Here is a 20234-nt window from a genome sequence, read left to right on the forward strand (position 1 = left end):
CACCAGACTGACATATACCTGAGATAAACTCAAAGTTGTCCAAACCAAGGCTGGACATCTCCTTCCAAAGCTGTACTCCTGGATTTACCCACGGCCAAACAAAAGTAAATATAATCAGCTACTAATACTAATTAGTCACACAAATATTTTATTATAAATTGTGATATGTATGTTTGGTAGGAACATTACTGGATGCAAGACTTGGGTCTCAAACAAAAAATTTTGTACATTTGCCCAGTTCATTGATTTTCAAAATTCCATGATGAAAACTGTCAAGTCATATGGTGAGTCTATCATTTTGCTTTTAGTAACAAAAAAAAGATAGGTTGAAGTCCTAATCCCCACCACCTGAGTTCCACCACTGTTTTCCTACCAGATGAAACCAAATGTTGTTGATATTACAGTTACAGTTATGGTTCTCAGAAGACAGCCTTTGGGGAAAAGTGAAATGATGGCAAAATGGGAAAGCATTCTTTCGGTAGAGTCAGATCACTGGGACAGGAATTTTGGATGTTGAGTTGACTGAATGCTTTGTTTTGCACATTCCTGCTCCTTCCCCAGTTTCTTCCACTTTGTAAATAATCATTACCAGCCTCCCAGTTGTTTGGGCCAGAAACCTAGAAGTCATGCTTGCTTTTCTCTTCTCCCTCCAATTCAAGATACTTCCAAAATGTATTTCAAATATATTTCAAATCTGTTTTTCTTTGTTTCCCTAAATCCAAACCACTGTCGTCTCACCAGGACTACAGTGGTTCTAACTGGGCTCTTCACAACTATTCTTGCAGCCTCATAATCCATTCCCCCACCTAGCAGCTAAAGGAAATCAGGTTCTGCCACCCTCTTGTTTGAGGTCCTGCATTGGTTTCACATATCCATTTAGGATAAACTCTAAAAGCCTTACCATGGCCTTCACAGTCCCACATGATCTGACTCTACCTGTCTTTCAAATCTTACCTCCTGACACTCACCTCCTTGCTTACCTTTCAGTTTCCCAAACCTGTGATTATCTTCTCTCCAGGATTTTACACTTGTCATTCCTTCCTCCTAGAATTCTCTTCCTTTGGCTTTTCACAGCATAGCTCATTATCTTTTACACCTCACCTGACTCCTATTTTGTGTTGGATGGCAATTTTCCATAGCATTTCTGTTCACATCTCATTGGCTGGAATTGTGTTGTGTAGTCACTTCAAAGGGGGCTGGGAATTTATTTCATTTTCCAACTTTTATAAGTCAAGAGAAAGGGAGGTTGGGATGAAGTAAGCTTAATCAAACCTACAGTACCTGCCAGAGCTCCTCATTTCTCTTATGCCCCCCTGTTTATTTTGTCACAGATTTGTATTTCTTTGCTTTTAACTCCTCTATGACATACGTTCTATGAATTCAGGGAGAGTAATTCTTTTTACTGCATGCTCAATAAATGTTTATTGAGTCAATAAATTAATTCCTGTGGCCAGGAGCAGTGGATATTCTGGTCTAGGCACTATTTTTGCTTTACTAGAGTAAAACAGCTTGTTAGAGTAGCAGGTAGCCAGTAGAATTTCATTCTGGCACCTTCCAAACCACATGACAGTTAATAGGTGTTCAAAACATTTTTTTTTTTAGAGTTCAAGGAATTGATTCCATTTATTCTTATTCAAGTTTTAATATTTCTAAGATATTAAATAAATGCTTGGAAGTTGATTCCCAAATCCCCATCATTATATTCTAAAACAGATGGACAAATATAAAATGTACTGCAGCCCTAGCCAGTTTGCTCAGTGGATAGAGCATCAGCCTGTGGACCGAAGGGTCGCAGGTTCGATTCCGGTCAAGGGCGCATACCTCGATTGCAGGTGGGAGGCAACTAATTGATGTGTCTCTCTCACATCAATGTTTCTCTCTCTTTGTCTCTCCCCCTCTTTCCCCTCTCTTTAAAAATCAATGGAAAAATATCCTCGTGTGAGGATTAACAAAGAATAAAAAAATAAAACAAATAAATAAAATGTACTGCAGCCTAGCTGGTACAAGATAATTCACATGAAAATCCCTAGCATTTTGCCTGGTCCGAAATTGGTACTCATTTTTATTTTTTAAAAGAATTTGAGCATGTCCATGGGTGTCCAGACGGGGTATTATTTCAGTCAGATAGAGAAGCAGACAGCACTGAACGTATTTGCATAAAAAGATAGTCTTTTTTATTTAATGTTTTTAGGCACGTGTCACCCTTTCAGTAGATTTAGTGTAGAACTAGTGAAAATGGGTCTAAGATAAATTTAATCAATATTTGTTTAATGAAAGTACTGCTAGACACCTTGCTAGGTGCATTATCTCTGCTTTATCATTTATAATAACAATCCTGGGACATAGGTATTTTCTCCATTTTTCTCTTCAGAGAGGTTAAGAATTTTGCCAAAGGTTAAGACTTGTTTATGAATTCAGATATGCCTGGATTTAGATCCTGTGCTTTGGAGCCATTATTGTATGTGCCTGTGGGCAGAAGCATAGTATTGCATTTTGGACCATGCTGCATTGCTCTCAGTGTATTGCTATGTCCTCCAAGAACATAATACTGATAGATGGCATTCTTGCTTGGTAAGAAATTCAAATCCATAAAATGTTTAAAAGTGGAAGGACTGAACTTGGGAAACTAGGAAGAATATGTCCTTGTCTCTGAACTTTCTGTATCCCAAGGATCTGAGCAGCCCAAATCCGTTGATCTTTAGGATGTAATATGAAACTCTGCATTTGAACTGTGCTCCTGACTATTTTCTGTTGGCAGGAAGCCCAAAAGCATGGACCTTAGTTTGTCATAAGACCAAGTGGGGATTCTGATGATGTGGGCCTTCAGCAAAGTCGCTACTGAGCATTGTCAGACACCTGATCCACTCAGGGCTTTAGTTTCGGGGTTTTCCTTATTCTGTGTTTTGTCTGACTTTGGGTCAAGTTCTTATTCTGGCTGAGTCTCATTTATAGACTTGTCTCTCTTTGTGCTAAGAGTTTATTTTCTGCCCCGTCTGTCTTTCAGCCCCCATGTACGAGCATACTCCTCTCACCAGTGCTATAGGGGAACCAGAGTGCAGGTCTGCAGAGACCTGCAGATTGGCAGGGACCCAAAGGTGTTTTGATCCCCACAGGACCTCTCTGGGTCTTTTGACATCACCTTCAAACTAGTTTGACTTCTGGGAGGTAAAGGAAGCCATAGACAATTTTTATTTTTTAATTTTTTCATTCATTTCTTTTTAAAAATATATAGTTTTATTGATTTCAGAGAGGAAGGAGAGGGAGAGAGAGACTGAAACATCAAGGATGGAGAGAGAATCCTGTATGCCCCATACTGGGGTTGAGCCTGCAACCCGGACATGTACCCTGACCGGGAATCGAACCGTGACCTCCTGGTTCATAGGTCGATGCTCAACCACTGAGCTATGCCAGCTGGGCACCATGGACAATTTTTAATGGTTGTTAGTTAGTTAGTTATTCTTGGCTCTTATCCAGGATTTTGCACTAGGTAGAATTATAGATAAATATGTCTGAAATTAACTCATATACAAATATCTGTTGAATTGCCAATTATAGTATTATTTACATTACCAATAATCAGATACTTTGAGCCAGAAAGATTCTGCTGGTTCTTTTTTTTTTTTTTTAATATATTTTATTGATTTTTTACAGAGAGGAAGGGAGAGAGATAGAGAGTTAGAAACATCGATGAGAGAGAAACATCGATCAGCTGCCTCCTGCACATCTCCCACTGGGGATGTGCCCGCAACCCAGGTACGTGCCCTTGACCGGAATCGAACCCAGGACCCTTGAGTCCGCAGGCCGACGCTCTATCCACTGAGCCAAACCGGTTTCGGCATCTGCTGGTTCTTATCATGATTTGAGGATCAATGAATATGAGATCCTTCCAGGAAGGGAGAGTAGAGGCTACCCTGATACAGGGGTAGAGAACCTTCCTTGAGTATTGTGCCTTGTATGGAATTATATTATATTATCTAGAGTTTTCCACCAATGTCTCTATAAGCAGAAAGTGTCTCTTTCTTTTATCCTCTTTCTTGCTTTTTGGATCAGGGACCCAAAATGGATGAAGTGTTCAAGATAGGAGTCCTCTGGCCTTTTCTCTGCAAACTTCTGAAAAAAAAACTGGTTCTAGTGAACTCTTGTTATGGATACAACATGGCTTATTTCAGCTACTTTATAAAAGACAGAAGAAATATGACCAGGCTAAATGTGGCCATCTGGGAAACTTTCCTGGAAGCATTTTTCAGTGCCCAGAATGGAAGTCAATTTTCCAGGCTTAACCTATAAATTAATCACTTTCTTGTGTAAAGACTGAGCAAGGCAGTTTGGTCCTGGCTAAGAATCCAGTGGTTTGGCATTAGAAGTAAACATTCACAGGGTTGGGAGCTGGCCTAGAGGGTAGACTGCTGAATGTAACTTAATGTCTACAGGGATCATGGGGAGAAGGAATTCACTTTTGTTGAACATCATGCTGGGGACAGCGCTAGTTGCTTAATATGTGCCATCATCTCCTCCAATCTTTGTCCCAACACTTTGATCTGGATATTAGCTATATTTCACAGTTCAGTTGGAAAGAGTTTGAGTCATAGCCTCTGCAACTAAATGTCGGAATCAGGAGCCAAACTAGCCCAGCTCTGTCTGGACCCAGTGCCCTTGGTCTTGCCATTATATCATGGTGCCCTTCAAATGTGTTCAAATTATTTAATTTTTTTTGTCCTCAATTTCTCTCCATTTGGCTAATGTTGGCAAAATATGTTAGCAACTCTGCCAGAGGTTAAGTGTTTCTCTACGAATAGAGTTATTGGAGGGAACCCCAATTTTCAAATCCATGCAGTTCTCAGACTGATGTGTGAGGCACCTCAAGATGAGGTGATCTAGAATATGACACACTGGCCATGCCCACTGTTTATTGCTAGACCGTGGGATGTGGGAGATGGGAGGTGGGAAGCTTTACTTCCAATCTTTAGCCAAGTCATTGTGAAACTCTTGACCCTTCAGCAAAAGTTCTTGAACCGAGACAGTATTGAGCAACCTGACTGGGAGCCCATGGTCCTGGCCCACAGATTGCTTAGTCCTGGATCTGCATACAGCCCAGGTACTGGGAGAATAAGGAAGAGGTTATAGAGCAGAAACCAGAGCTTGGCTCCTTCCCTGGAGGCACTCAGCTCCCATTATCTTAGCAAAGAATGTGTAAAGTAGCTTACAAATCATCACACCCAGGCTCAATTCTATTTATAATCCTTTAATTTTTTTACTTTTCCCACCAAAATACTATCAATGAGATGGTGGTCTGTGTGTCTCTGCCAAGGTACATGCACACACACACACACACACACACACACACACGTACAATATTTCTTGGTCTGGCTCAGAGCAGCACTGTTCTGGAGGTGGAATAAGGGGACTGAGACGTCAGCTCACTGTATAGGTTAGATCATGTCCCCCTTTATGAATGGGATAATAGATGAAGCATGCATTGCATTTGTGGAAGCAAAGTTATAGTGCAGTTATTTGCCTGATGAATTATGTTGATGTGTGCCGAATCTCATTGAGTAATCTTTTAAAATCTTTGACACATTAATTTTGCATTTTTAGCATAATCCAGAAAAAAAAGCATAATAACTTATGGGTATTAAGTGACTGATAGTAAACATTCTAAGGGCAAACAGCTAATTGGGTAAGAGATTCTTGTGAAGGAAAGAATTTGGGGTTGGATAAAAGTCTGACCTTCTGGGGCCTCTTTCCTTTCAGCTGAAAGCTCTTGTGGGAGTTGTCTATATATGTGTTGAGAGTGTGTTTCCTGTGTTGGAAGCCCCAAGGGGTAACGACAGGGAATTCTAAAGAACTTTGTATCCACAGTGTAAGCCAACTTTGTGTGGATAGCCGCAGAGGGGGTGGGGTTGATAATTGCATATCCCTTGTGGAATACAGGCTCCCAGATAACCATGGATCTTGTGGTTATAATGTGCAGATGTTGCTTCTCTTCAGTGCCCAAACACTTCTTATAAGCTTGGAGGTCACCGGCTCCAGAGAATGCACAGGCAGACCTTGGAAGTGGCCCTAGTGCAATCATGAGCTGCTGTGGGAAAGTGGCAGGAACCGCCAGGGTAAGCCACAGATCCTCCAGTTAGCCTTATACACGACTTTAGAGAGAATCCCCAGGAAGCAACTTTTCTTCCTAATTTTGGGTATCCACGTACAATGGACTGAACCAGGGTTCCCCATATTGCCCTCTGCTTTAAGTGCACCCCATTTTCCCCTTGGCTGCCCCCCCCCCTCCCCCAACAACAACTGGGCAAAGAGGACCAAAGGCGAGCTAGGTCTGAAATAGACCTTTGATCCATTGGGGCTGGAGGTAGCAGGCTCTGTTTGAAACCAGCAGGCACTCTGAAATGTTCAATTTGAAACAGAAAATTTTTAAGAGTTGCTTTTGTGATTGTTGTTGTTTTATTGTGAAAGAAAGTCATTCTTGCATAGGGTTGGCTTTCCTTCAAGGCTAAGTGTGCAGTCTGCTCTTTGGGGAGCCACACTGCCATACAACATGCTTCAAATGCATAAAGCTTAGAAGAAGACTGGAATTCTCTGGAGAGAGAATCCTGTGTTTGTCCAAGGACTGGCTCTCCGCCGCCTCCCACAGCAGTCACTCCCCAGCCAGTTGCATATTTGGTGGAGAGATTTATGGGACCGAACCCGCAGCTGCAAATTTTCTGTTCTTTATTTTCCAAGAACCGTTTTCTGCTGTGAGAGCTATTACGCACTAAACACAATTTATTTACCACTGCAGTGTCCAGAACTCCTAAGTAGTATCTGTGCTGACTGTGAACGTTTTTGTAAACATTAAGCATTCTGTAGATGTAAGGACTTCATTCAGTAGATGCAACTAGCAAATTTTGACTCAACGGATGACTCTGGCTAATGTTGTGATGAAGGACCATCCAGGAGTCTAGCTATACTGTACAGCTCCTTCAGTTCTGAAGCGACTTTGTTTAAGTGAGTATCTTATGGACAGGACCAGAGAGAAATTCCTTAACCCAATTCCCCTGCTTTGTTTATTGCAGAATTATGCTGCTATTTTACAGCGGCTTCTGGAGTCTCTCTCCTTCTTGGTGCTCTTGGATGGGGAAAGTTTCTCTCTTATCATCTTACTAGAGGCTCAATGCACAGATTCGTGCACCAGTGAGGTCTCTCGGCCTGGCCTGCAACCTATTGCAATCCAGGACCCCTCGTGGGATGTTAGAGAGCTAGTTTTGGCCCAATCCCTGCAGGCCAGGTTGAGGGACTCCACTGGTATACGAATTCATGCACCGGGCCGATTTCAGCCAGATCCCTACAGGCCAGGCTGAGGGAATTCATGCACCGGGCCTCTAGTATGCATATAAGATCTTTGGTTAATCTCTTCCCACCCTCCCCCTCTCCCCTTCCCTCTGAGATTCATCAGTCTTTTCTATGCTCACATGGGGAGCAGGCTTAAGCTCCCCATGTGATGCCTAAGCATCATTCAGGCATCCTTAGTGCTGCCGTGGAAGTGGGAGAGGCTCTCGCCACTGCCGCTGCACTCGCCAGCCGTGAGCCGGTTTCTGGCTGAGTGGCGCTCTCCCTGTGGGAGCGCACTGACCACCAGAGGGCAGCTCCTGCATTGAGCATCTGCCCTCCGGTGGTCAGTGCACATCATAGTGACCGGTTGTTCCGCCATTCAGTCACTATGCATACTACCCTTTTATTATATAGGATTTCCTAAGCCAAAGCCAAAACTGGCTCTCCTGGGGTCTATGCAATGATTTGTCTTTCTTTTAACAATCTGCATTCACTGGACTGTTTGAGAGAGAGATTGTGCAGGAAGAGGGGTAGAATGGAAAAAAGATTAAGTATTTAACATTCATTGGAATTAAACACAGGGCTTAGTAGTTAATCAGATACAATCCTCATGATAAACTTGATTCTCATTTTATAGGTGCGTAAAATATACTCAGAGAATGTGTAACTTGCCCAGTCACATCACTAATAAATTATAAAGGTGGGAGTTAAAACTATTTTTATTGCACTAAATAGAAAATGTAGAAATTATTTTTTTAATTGTTTATGTATATCTCAAGCTATTACAAAGCACATTATTACCCAGGAAGTCTAAGATCATATATTTCTTGTCTATTTTAAAATTTTATATAAATTAATCATGTTGTAATCGCAGTATTAATGTACATCTAGGAGCAGAATTGCTGGGTCATAGATTATGCATGCATGTGGCATGGGTTATGCCTAATTGTTCTATCCTTTCTTGAAAGTGGAACAGAATAGTCTCCAACTAATATTGTTGAATTGTCTATTCCTTGAATTCTGTGAATTTAGCTTCATTTGTTTTGGACCTTTTTGTTAGGCATGAAAAGTGTTTATAATTTTTAAATTTTTTGATAGATTGAACCTTTTTATCATCATGAAATGTCCCTCTTTTCTGCAGTGCTGCCCATGTGTCAGAGTGAGTTTCAGAACTTTCAATTCTGCTACATTGGTCTCTATGCCTATATCAATACTACTTACGTTTCTTAATAGAATATAGCTTTATATTCTGTCTTTAGATGTTTTTGTTGTTATTACTTATATATCTAAAACATATAAGTGCTTGTGACAGATTATCATCTTACATTCTTTCATTTGTATTGTTCTGAACTTCAGTTTACAAATCTAAAAATAACGTCTCCTTCCCAAATTTAACATATGCGAACTCCTAGCTTAGTTCTTGGCACATCAATAAGCAGTGAATAAAAGTTATTAATAGAGAGTTCAATCACTCATAAATAAAAGTGGGTTTGTTTTTTTTGGCATTAAATTTTAGAGCTGAAAGATATTAGGTCTGATCAAATAATTGAATCAACACTCCCTCCCCTGGGAATTGACCTTTAGACCACTTCACAACCGACATTCCCTTTTGCTTAGACCACATTTCACTTGCTAAGACCATTATCTTTTCCCTCAGCACCCGCCCAGAGAATTCACCAGAAAAAGCCCGCCTAGAGTCCTTAAAAACCTCTGACTCCCTGTCCCTGGGTGCTGGCACCTTTTTGGGGCTCAGCCCATCTGGTTTTCCAGAATAAATTTATAACCCCCTTACTACTTTGGCCACCTGAGCTCCTTCATTAGCGACCCTAATAAAAGGTACGTTAAAGTCCCTAATAAATATAAAAAGTTTCAGCCCAACTTATCAGATGAAGAATTACCGTTTGGAGAAGTGAAGTGACTCAAAGTGATTCAAAATGACTCAGCTCCCCGGGTGCAGAGCTGAGACTAGAATTTATCTCCTGGTTCCTCCTCCATTTCTCTGTGCTTAACTTTACCCTGTGGAAATGCTCACTGGGGAGGGAGGAAGGAAGGAGAAAATCCCTGGAGAAAAACTTCTTAGAAAATCCACTTGTGCTGTGGAGAAGCCAAGCTTTATAGGCAAGCAAAGGGGGTGCCTCACATCGAACCTGCTAGCACCCATCCTGTGTTGATTGTCTGATGGCAACATTCTCACCCACCTAGAGAAGACAGATGGTATGTTGCATCTTCTGCTTTCCTGTTTCTGTTGTGAAGCAAAGATTGCACAACAGAAAAGGAATGTGAGTGAAATTGGAAATGCCAGTTAACTGCACAGATTACCAGGTGATGTAATCACCATGACAAATGGCGTGGTTTGGGACTTGCTGGCTGAATTATAGGCTACATTGTTACCAAGGGTGATTATGCATCCTACTTTCATGTTTTGTCTTTCCTCCTGGCATCTTTAAAATCTTCATTTAGGAGTCATTAATCTTCACCTCAGTTTAGCAGAAGATTGGGGCTGCCTACAGAGAGAGGGACCTTCCTCCTTTGCATGCATGTTATAAAGAAACATGGTTCTTTGGACTCTGGTTGAGGCTAATAAAATGCCATATACCCCTGCCAGGGCTGGCCCAGATCTAAAGATTGGCTCAAGTTATTCTTCAAAGAGTAAAAATGCCCCCTTACTACTCCTGATCATGTTCTTCTATGCTAATGATGATGATGGTGGTGGTGACAATGATGAGCAAGTGAACATTTTTTCCATTTTCAAGGATGGCAGAAGGAAAAATCAAATGCCACATTTTTTTTTAAAAAAAAAAAGAAATTCAGTGTGTGAGAGGTGCTTCAATACCAGGGTGGGGTGTTCATTCATGTGGTGTCAGTGCCAATTGTAAGGGAGATGATTATCTATTACTTGGAGGAAGGGTAGCCTAGGGCTTAAGTATAGGACTTTTTAGTAAAAAATCCTGCCTCCACTATTTACTAGCTCCAGTTACTTCTCTGAACCTGGACCTGTGACTGTGAAATGGGAATAATAATAATAAAATAATAATAATAGTACTTGCCTCATGGGGTATGTTGGGAATGTCAAATGAGATTACAAGTGTAAAGATCTTTGGGAAAACATTCTGTGTTCCTATTACCTATTTGGCAAGTTGTAACCTCAGAAGTTGTCTGGCTATTCACCTTAAACTTACACAATGTTATATGTCAATAAAGCTGGGGGAAAAGAAAGTTACATAATGACACCCCCCCCCCCCCCCCCATAAAAAAAAGTAAGTGTGCTCAGTGTATGGACCAAATGAATGGCTAGGCTTTCACAGGCATGGTTAACAGGAGAAATAACAAATCATTCATAAAAGAGAGTGCTTTGTTTAAATGTTTATGCTTTTGCTTTCACAGTTTCCTATCAGATTATGAAAACCAGGATGTATGATTTGGAGGCAGGTTTAAAGAAATTGGGACAATCAAAATATAACATTTTTCTTTCCAACTTTAAGCTTTCAAATATGTCTTAATATACTCATGACTTTCATTGCTCTGGTTCACCTTCCACCTTCTTTTTTTTTTTATTGATTTTTTTACAGAGAGGAAGGGAGAGAGATAGAGTCAGAACCATCGATGAGCTGCCTCCTGCACACCCCCCACTGGGGATGTGCCCGCAACCAAGGCACATGCCCTTGACCAGAATCGAACCCGGGACCCCCCAGTCCGCAGGCCGACGCTCTATCCACTGAGCCAAACCGGTTAGGGCCCACCTTCTTTTATTTTTGATACTTTGGATATGGAAAGCCTCCACCCTCATTCACAGCAGGTCTGTACATGGTATGTATTTGCCACATCAACAATTGAAAGATGGCAGCTGACATATGACTTTAAGAGCACATGTACTCAGCCTGGCCGGCAGGTGTGGCTCAGTTGATTGAGCATTGTCCCTTGCACCAGGAGGTCGCTGGTTCGATTCCAGGTCAGGGCACATGCCTGGGTTGAGTTGTGGGCTAGAACCCCAGTAGGGGGCATGCAGAAAACAGCTGTCTCATCATTGTTTCTATCTCTCTCTCCTTCTCCCTTCCTCTCTCTGAAATCAATAAAAACATATTTTAAAATAAGTACATGTGCTCTACCAGGCAGCAGGTTTGGTTGGTGTTGGTATTGAGTTTTGAGCAACTTGGATATTATCTCTGATCATAGTGCTAAACCTCAGCATTTTATACATTGTTATTAATAATTTTGAAGTCTAGAAGATAGCAAAATTTGGCTCTAAAAATAGTAGACTTCAGGCAAGTAATAATTATAATAAAAACTGAAATGCCAGTCTCCCTCTTATATACTTAAGGCTGTTAATGTTCATGGTCATAGAATGTATTATTATATTACAGGTGTGGGATGAGCATTTAAAATAACTTTTGGTAGAAAAAATTCTAGTGTATACTTTATAGCACTGCTTCTCAACATAGTGCTTTATTAAAATCACCTGATATATTCAACAAAAATGCAGATTCTTGGGACCCACCCCCATAGAGTCTGGTTTGGTAGGTCTTGGGTGAGATGAGAATTCACATATTCAGTAAGCCCCCAAAGGTGACTCATATTTGCACTACAGTTTGAGGGCCATTGTTTTATATTTGGCTGCACTTTTCACTTTAGCAATTAAACAATGAAAATAGTTCAAATAATGTTGACTGGAACTTTATTTTTGAGTGCTATATATATATATTTTTCCTCCATCACCATCTCCCCCCCCCCCCCCCCTACCTTCTTCCATCTCCACCCCTTTTCCCATCTAATTGGAACTTCTAACATGCAACTGCTCCCCCACCCCAAAGCTTCCTCATTAATTGGTGCATTTCCTGTCATAAGTAGCATTCAAGTAAGATAGGCTGGCTGCTTTGCATGGATTTGAAGAACAGTTCTACTTTTAGTGGGAGCTTGATAGGATGGTCTCTAGAATACATCCAAATGTTCTGTTGGATTAAGAATGTATTAGTTTGCACGTGACATCTTGGTCTGCTTTCTGCATCATTTATTAGATAGGCTTCTATACCCTGCTAACGAGGACTCAGCTCTTCCTGATTATTTTCTGTGTCTGTATCTGTGTCTTTCTTCTTTTTACGACTCTTTGTCTCTGAAACTCTCTCTCTCTTGGTCTGTGTCTTGTTAAATGTTTTATTATTTTTATGGAAAGCCTGAAGCAATCTTGAGAGAGAGAGAGAGAGAGAGAGAGAGAGAGAGAGAGAGAGCCATTTCAGGGAAAGGTCTTGGCGAAGACAGATTTCCATGACAATGAGAAGACACTTGTGCTATCATAGGTGTAGTGTTTCTCCCCAGCCTCACTCCCACTTTGGATGAAACAACTGAATAATTGTGATCTGTCTCCAAACATAAGAAAACCAATGTGCAATTGCACAATCCCATGGGCACTCAATCCATCCAGAGGGCTGTCTGACATCTGCCAGGATTGGTGCAGAGAGGGAATTAGAGGCAAGATTATTTGGTTGGTTTGGCTCCTTATCAGGAGGAAGGCTGGAGTTCAGCCTAGGTACTTATCCCAACTGATCACGCCCTGAAATGTGCTGAGTCCTGCCTCCCTCTTCCTGTTAACTCTTTCCTGACCTACTGTGGTCAGAGACCTCACTCACCTATGCCTTAAGGAAGGTTCTGTTCTTCCTTTTCATTAAGGATGATGTCCTCTGTGTACCTTCTTTATGAATTTAAGGGACTACATTTTTTGTAGACTGAGTTTAGAGAAGGTACATGAGCTCATGATTGATCTCTTGTCTATGAACTGGGGAAATGAGAATTGCAATCAAATATTAGAAAGCAGGAAAAAACCATCTTTATCTCACTTGAATTTTCATTACCACCTATGGGTGGCATTTAAGTCTCCTGAGCCCAGGTAAGAGGTGATATGTACCTAAGGTAGGTAGGTCTACTCAGAGGTCATCATGGTTCCTGTTTGTTTCCACGTATTTGCTTGTTAATATAGAAGAAAAATAATTTTTTCCCTAGGCTGTGCACTCCCTGTAGTTACTTGTAATGCGTGTTTATTTGCAGAACATAGTGTACCGCGGAGGCCAAATCAAAGTCCATTATAACTGAATATGTTACATAGTCCTACCTGTATTTCTTGATCATTTTGCACATCTTTAGTAACAGAACATTGGAACTGTTGGAACCACAGCAGCTGTTAAGACCACTTAGGGAGAGATGACATCTTTCCTAACAGCCTGGCTCTAAAAATACTACCTTGAAAATAAGCATGATAAAATGGCTCCTTTTTTTCTTTTTTTTTTTTTTCCTCATTCAAGGAAACAATTTGAAATAAATGTCTAAGTTTACATATGGTTGAGGGATTTTTAAGTGACACAAAAAGAAACCCAGTAAGTGAAGGTATAAGTTACAAGAATTAAGAAACCCTTCGTGTTCAATCCTAATTGTGCATTTTTTTCTTATTACATTTATTCATTCAGTTCATTCAACAGGAATATTTATTAGTTTTGCTATGGTTGCGGTAACAAATTAACATTAACTTGTTGACTTAACCCAAATGTATGACCTTATAGTTCTGGAGTCGAAGTCTAAGATAAAGGTGTCAGCAGGTGGTCTGCATTCCTTCTGAAGGTTCTGAGGGGAGAATTTATTTCCTTGCTCTTTTCAGTTTCCAGAGGCTCCTTCCTCGTGTCACTCCAGCTGTTTGCTTCTGTCATCACCTCTCCTACTTCTTGCCTGTGATGACACAGGGCCCACCTGAATAACCCAGGGTAATTTCCTTCTGTTAAAAACTCAGCAGAATAGCAACTCAATACCATCTGCAACCTTAATTCCCCATTGCCATGTAAAGTAACATATGTACAGGTTCTGGGGATTAGGACATGGACATCTTTGGGGGTGGGGTATTGTTTAGCCTACCGTAAGTACCTACCATGTGCCAGTTGATTCTGTTTTACTCTGATCACTGACAGCTGGCGATCTATGTTCTCTCCATTGTTCTATTTGAGTGACATAACCAAATTGCTCATATCAAATATCTCCAGACGCACAACAGATATACCATCTGTTCATGCACGTCAGCTAACAAAAGGTACCCAGTACCTGATGCCATCACCAACTTCAGGAGAAGTTGTTCTATTTGAGGCAGTGGCTGTGGGTCAGTATCAAGCTCTCTGTGATGTATCCACAGTGGCCTCTCAATATTGAATGATGCCCTTTTACTTTCTTATTGTAATTCTCTCTCCTATTACAGGTTAAGTAACACTGACTTAATATAAAAGTTGACCTTTGTTGGCCTCATAAGGATGGGGAATAGGGAAATTTGTGGAATTTATTACCTCAACTGGGACACCTTGTCAAGCCAAAGGAGGCACAACTAATAATTATGCAGGAACAATAGGTATAAAACAATAGGACTGTCCTGGGAACACCAGGCCATGGGTCTCCCTATACACTGGGTCCAAATGAAGAATAACAGCCATAAATACTGTGATGATGATAATGTATTGAATACCCCCTAGGTGCAAGCACTGCAGTATTATTGTTATTATTATTAATCATCCCTACTTTAGAGTTGAGGAAAATAAAGCTCAGAAATGTGAATACCCATAGCTTAAGCTAGTGATTGCTGCGTTAGGATTTAAATCAGTTTTGTAAAACGCTACAACAAATGCTTTTTCCATTATGTTGCCTTCCAGAAAAAGTGTAGCTTCTTAGAAATTATTGAATTGTAGTTGTCAGCTGGGCATGGTTGGGCATTTTAAGAATGATGTCGCCCAGCTGGTGTGGCTCAGTGGTTGAGCTTCAACCTGTGAACCAGGAGGTCACCATTCGATTCTCGGTCAGGGCACATGCCTGGGTTGTGGGCTCGATCCCCAGTGTGGGGCATGCAGGATGCAGCCGATCAATGATTCTCTCTCATCATTGACGTTTCTAATCTCTCTCTCTCCTCCTTTCCTCTCTGAAATTGATGAAATAAAAATGAAAATAAAACAATGACGTGACCTGGGAGAGCTATACAATGTCTTTGTTGGAGGTCTGTGAAAACCAGGAGCCATGATAGATGCTTTTTCTTGGTCTTGCCTTCAGGTCTGTCAGTTTGTCGTCTCTGTCAATGGGCTCAACGTGCTGCATGTGGACTACCGGACTGTGAGCAATCTGATTCTGACGGGCCCACGGACCATCGTCATGGAAGTCATGGAGGAGTTAGAGTGCTGAGCGGGTGGCCTTCCTGGCACTTCGAGTGGCTGTGGATGAGCAAAGCCAAAACAACACAACGCAATGCAGTGACAAGACTTCCATGCACATGGATGGCTCTGGACATACAAACCTTTTCTTCGTATAGACACATCTTGATTTGAGTTTCATACACTGTTTTGAATGTGGAAGAACCGGGTAATACATCTTAAAAACAGCAACTTATGTCAGTGTAGAAAATATTTGGGACAGAATTTTCTTAATGGGTAGAATTGCTTTACTTGATTTCTGTTTGTAGTTCTCATCCACTGTTTCTTATTTTAATTTGCAGAAAGTTGTTGAAATGTTTCTCTAGCCAAAACAGCAACTCGCTAAAATCTCCTTCGTAGGAGTCAATAGAGGAGTTTTTACAGACTTTAAACTGTATTCTCACCGAAATGAACATGGAACTGTTTATTAGAGAACCTAGATTTCACTGAGCTCCAAATTAAAGCAACAGTTAAAGGAATAGTACCTGTTAATTAGCATTTTGAAGGAGAATCTAAAGCTTTCAAGAGCTTACAGCCATCAAAAACTGGCTTTTTTCCCCTGAATTCCTGCCTTTAGTGTCAACTTTAACTCAACATATGTTTTCAACTACAGCATTAGTTAAAAAGCAAAAATTCTGTGATGATATGGGTGCCGTAGATAGGGAGATACTACTTAAACTTGTTTGCTTCATTTTCTCTGTCTGAGCCAAAATCATTTGTTCTATCAGCTATAACAGCTTTCTGGAATTAATGCTGAATGTGTTGAATGTCAAAACAGAGACGTTTGTATATACACATATACTTCAGAATCAAGCCTCTGACAAGATTTCACTTTGAGGGTGTCCCTTTTTTAAGTGAAGTGTTCTAGAACTTGGCCCATATGTGGCAAAACTTGAAACTAAATTGCCTTACTGGCCTGAATCTTTACTAGCTTCCTAGTATAACATGACTAAGGACATGACATGCTACTTATTTGGCGGGAATATTTTTCACCAAAAGCAAGTCTTGTGTTGTAACTTTTCAGCTCGCTTGTATATATGCATGTTTGTTGGGGTTTTTTTTGGTGTAGAAAAGAATGTATTTTGGGGCTCGGTGTATAGAGGAAATTCCTCCAAGTGCCAAATTAAGGAGCCAGGGAATGCTGAATTCTTCTTCATTTCATATAATGCATTATGAGCAATGAGGTTACTTTCTTATTCTGTATTAACAAAATAAAATATGAATGATGTACCTCAGCCATTATTTTGTGATAGGGTATCATAATGTATTGATACTGGTAGAATCAACATACCATGTTAAAGATGCTACATGTATATGTTTCTGGCAGTCCAACTTTCCTGATCTGTAGTTTTAGAGAATAGGATTTAGAAGTAAGATAGAATGGCTAACATTAATGCTGCTGATCTACATTTGGGAACTATTGTCATCTCCATGCATACGATCATATGTGCGTTTATACTGTATGCCAATCTCTGTGCTATCGCTCTTAACAAATATGATCTCTTTTCATCCTCATCACAACACTTCCAGATAGATATTAATCATCCTCACTTTGTGGTTGTGAAAACTAAGTATGAGTAAGTTTAAAAATGGTCTCTAAGTTCACCCAGCTGCAAAAACTGCTAAGTGATAGTAGCCTGGATTCAAACACAGGTTTATTTAATGTTACCACCCCCAGCATTTATCCCTGTAGGGACCTTCTGTTGAAGGCTTACTCTGTACCAGGTGCAGTACTAAAATTATACATTGCTAACTCTTATTGACCTGTGAGTCAATGTCATTATCTCCATTTTACAACTGAGGAAACTGACTCATAAAGAGGTGCGTCTTATCCCAAGGCCACACCACTAGTAAGTAGGAGGCCTTACCATTCGGCTTTAAAAAATGTTTATAACATTGTTAAAAGATGAGTCTTAAATACTTTCTGTCCCCAGGTATTCATTAATTGACAGGAGAAGGACTGCCTTTTGGGAACTGGCATCTTTTTCTTGCCTGCTACTTGTACATGTCCTAATGCCCCTCGTGTTGGCCCAGGCACAGTATCACTTCCCTTTGGCCAATCTAAGTACCAGAGAAGGGAGTGTCTGGCTTTGATTTGGAGTGTCAGTGATGTCTTTGGACATATGAATACCAATGTGAAGGAAGGAAGGAAGGAAGGAAGGAAGGAAGGAAGGAAGGAAGGAAGGAAGGGAGGGAGGGAAGTAGGGAGGCAGGGAACTGTTTTCTCCTTTGGCTCTCATCACTCTCAGTTTAAAGGCCAAATGCTAGAGAAGTCTATTTAAGGCCAAGATGGCTTCACCTTAGCCTCCCTCCAGTCCACCTGTGACATCCTCATGCTGTAATTAAAGCAAATGCTCCCACTCTAGGGAGCCTTCTAGCTCCCTCCAGCCTTTGCACCTGCAGTTTCTCTTCCCTGGAATATCCTTCTTTGCCTGGAAAAACCCTCTCTCATTGACTCCCATTAGCTCTTGTCTCCTCTGAGAAACCTTTGCCAGCTCCCTAGTTCTGGGATTAACGCCCCTTCTCTAAATTCCCATGGACCCTCGCGCATCAAACTTCTGTAATTCCAGCATTTACTTTGAAATTGTCCCATTACATGTCTGCCTCGCTAACTACACTCTAAGCTTCTGCAGAAAAGGGACTGTGTCTTGTTACCCAGGTATTCCCTTCACCTAGCCCAGTCCTGACACAGAGTAGTGTGTCCATTGCTATCCATGTTATCCAACGAACCACCCCAAACATGCCTTATAGCACTATTTACTAGTATGTGTTCATGATCTATGGGTTAGCATTTTAGGCAGAGCTCTGCTGGCATGGCCCAGCCACTGCTCCATGTGGTGCCGGTTGGGTTTACACAAACATCTGTAGTCGGTGAAGAGTTGATGGGGGGCTGGCTGATCTTGGAAGATCATGCATATGTCTCGCAGTTGGCTGGGGTGCCTCAGTTCCGCTCCATGTGTCCTTTCCCCACATGAGATCAAAGCGGGTGAGAATGGAAACTGCCTGACCTTTAGTGGACTTGATCGGAAGTCACACAGCATAGCATTTGGTTGTTCAAAGCAAGTCACAAAGCTAGCCCAGAATCAAGAGGTAGGGAAATAACCTCTACCTTTTGATGGGAGGAGCTGCAAAGAATTGGTGGCCATTTTTCTCCACCAAGAGTAGGTACTTATTCATTATTTTTTGAATAAAAGACCAAGAAGTTGCCTAGTTATTGAAAGACTTCAGCTATCCAGATGCAACTTACTGACCAACCACTGGGTAGAAGTATAATATTAAGTTGTAAATGAAGCCCAGTGCCTAATGAAAACTTCAAAGTTAGAAAATGCTGAAATGATAGTGCTACATGGAGCCATGGAGAGCACAGTTTAGTCTTCCTGTCCCATTGATGAGGAAGTAGGTGTGGCATCGTCAGGTGGCATGTCCAAAATCACGAGGCTTGTTGGATACAGCGCCTGGGCCAAATACTGGTCTCCTGCCCCCCCCCCCCAATCCTATGTCCTTTCTAGTCTAGTGTTCTGCAGTGTAGGCTTTTAGCTTTGAGGTACTTATAAAATACAAATGGTGCCATGTATCTGTGAAGGTGAGGGGTCTACATTTTAATTGACTCATGTTGTTAAATCGTATCATTAAAAAAATAAGTATTTTGTGTGGTGTGTTGACAGAACTGCTTTAACATTTAGAAACTCCATCCTTAAATGTAACACCAAGAATTATTCTCAATTAACAGTGAGCAGTATTTCTAAGAACTTTTATTTTAGCGTGTGTGTGTGTGTGTGTGTGTGTGTGTGTGTGTAGCAGTGTATTGCGTGTGAGGTTTTACTCACTGAGAATCCCTGAAATGGCTTTCTTCGTTCCCAGAGAAAACACTGTTGATATGTTTGTTAATTCTGTTGTAGAGAGAAAAATGCGGTTGCCTTTTGGACTGATTCTATTGTTTGATGCTTTATTATTAACTTCTGTTAAATAATTATATAAATTGATCAGGGGACTAGTTGAGAAATGATGGGTAACATGAAGAAGATACCCATGTCTGAGTAGATTAGATGTGATCAACTTCACAACATCTTAAAGGAGAATGTGTTGGAGTGGTAGCAATGAATAATTTAAAAATCATTGCTTTCAGTTCAAAGTGAAATCCCACATTTTCAGATACTCCTTCCTTTCAAATATGCTGTGAAAATAATCTACTTTCAAGGCCTATTTTAAACTGGTGATGTTAACTGTTCTCTCCTGTTGAATATTAATCCCATTTCATTTTGTTCATAAATGATCAGAATAACTCTTCAGTTTTGCTGATCGGTTAGAGTCTATTGATATCATTGACCATAGTTTTACTCATTAAGGCAGAATTTAAGGAATAATATGTTTTTCCTCAGTTCAATAGCAACAGGACAAATCTGCAGTGTACCAAAATGAAGATCATCATCAAAGTTAGCTTATGATATTGTCAAATGCATTAATATATGTACTTAATATATATGCTTATTTTTAAATTAGACTGAAATTTATGTTCTCCCTTTATTAAAAATTATAGTATAACACTTAAAATTATAAAGTGAAAATAGATAGTATAGCATGAAATAAATGTTAATTTTTAAAAACAGTGACTTTAAGGTTTCACTTTTCCTGTCTTTTAGAACAAACTAGCTATTTTTTATTCTAAGAAAGGGTTGCATTATAAAGCTGACATACTACTAACCTATCAGGAAAGAACACATG

The 20234-nt window shown here is 40.6% G+C and overlaps 1 protein-coding gene across 1 annotated transcript in view; it reads left to right on the forward strand.

Annotated features, from left to right (window-relative positions):
- The window catches only part of DEPTOR (DEP domain containing MTOR-interacting protein), a 99868-nt gene extending 79936 nt beyond the window's left edge, over window positions 1-19932 (forward strand). The window contains exon 10 of the mRNA XM_014533033.1: window positions 15376-19932. Coding sequence (XP_014388519.1) covers window positions 15376-15504 — 129 coding nt within the window. The 3' untranslated portion in view covers window positions 15505-19932. The remainder of the gene's footprint in view (window positions 1-15375) is intronic.
- The last annotated feature ends 302 nt before the right edge of the window (window positions 19933-20234 follow it).

Source organism: Myotis brandtii, unplaced genomic scaffold (genome assembly GCF_000412655.1).
Source record: "Myotis brandtii unplaced genomic scaffold, ASM41265v1 scaffold931, whole genome shotgun sequence".
Taxonomy (NCBI): domain Eukaryota; kingdom Metazoa; phylum Chordata; class Mammalia; order Chiroptera; family Vespertilionidae; genus Myotis; species Myotis brandtii.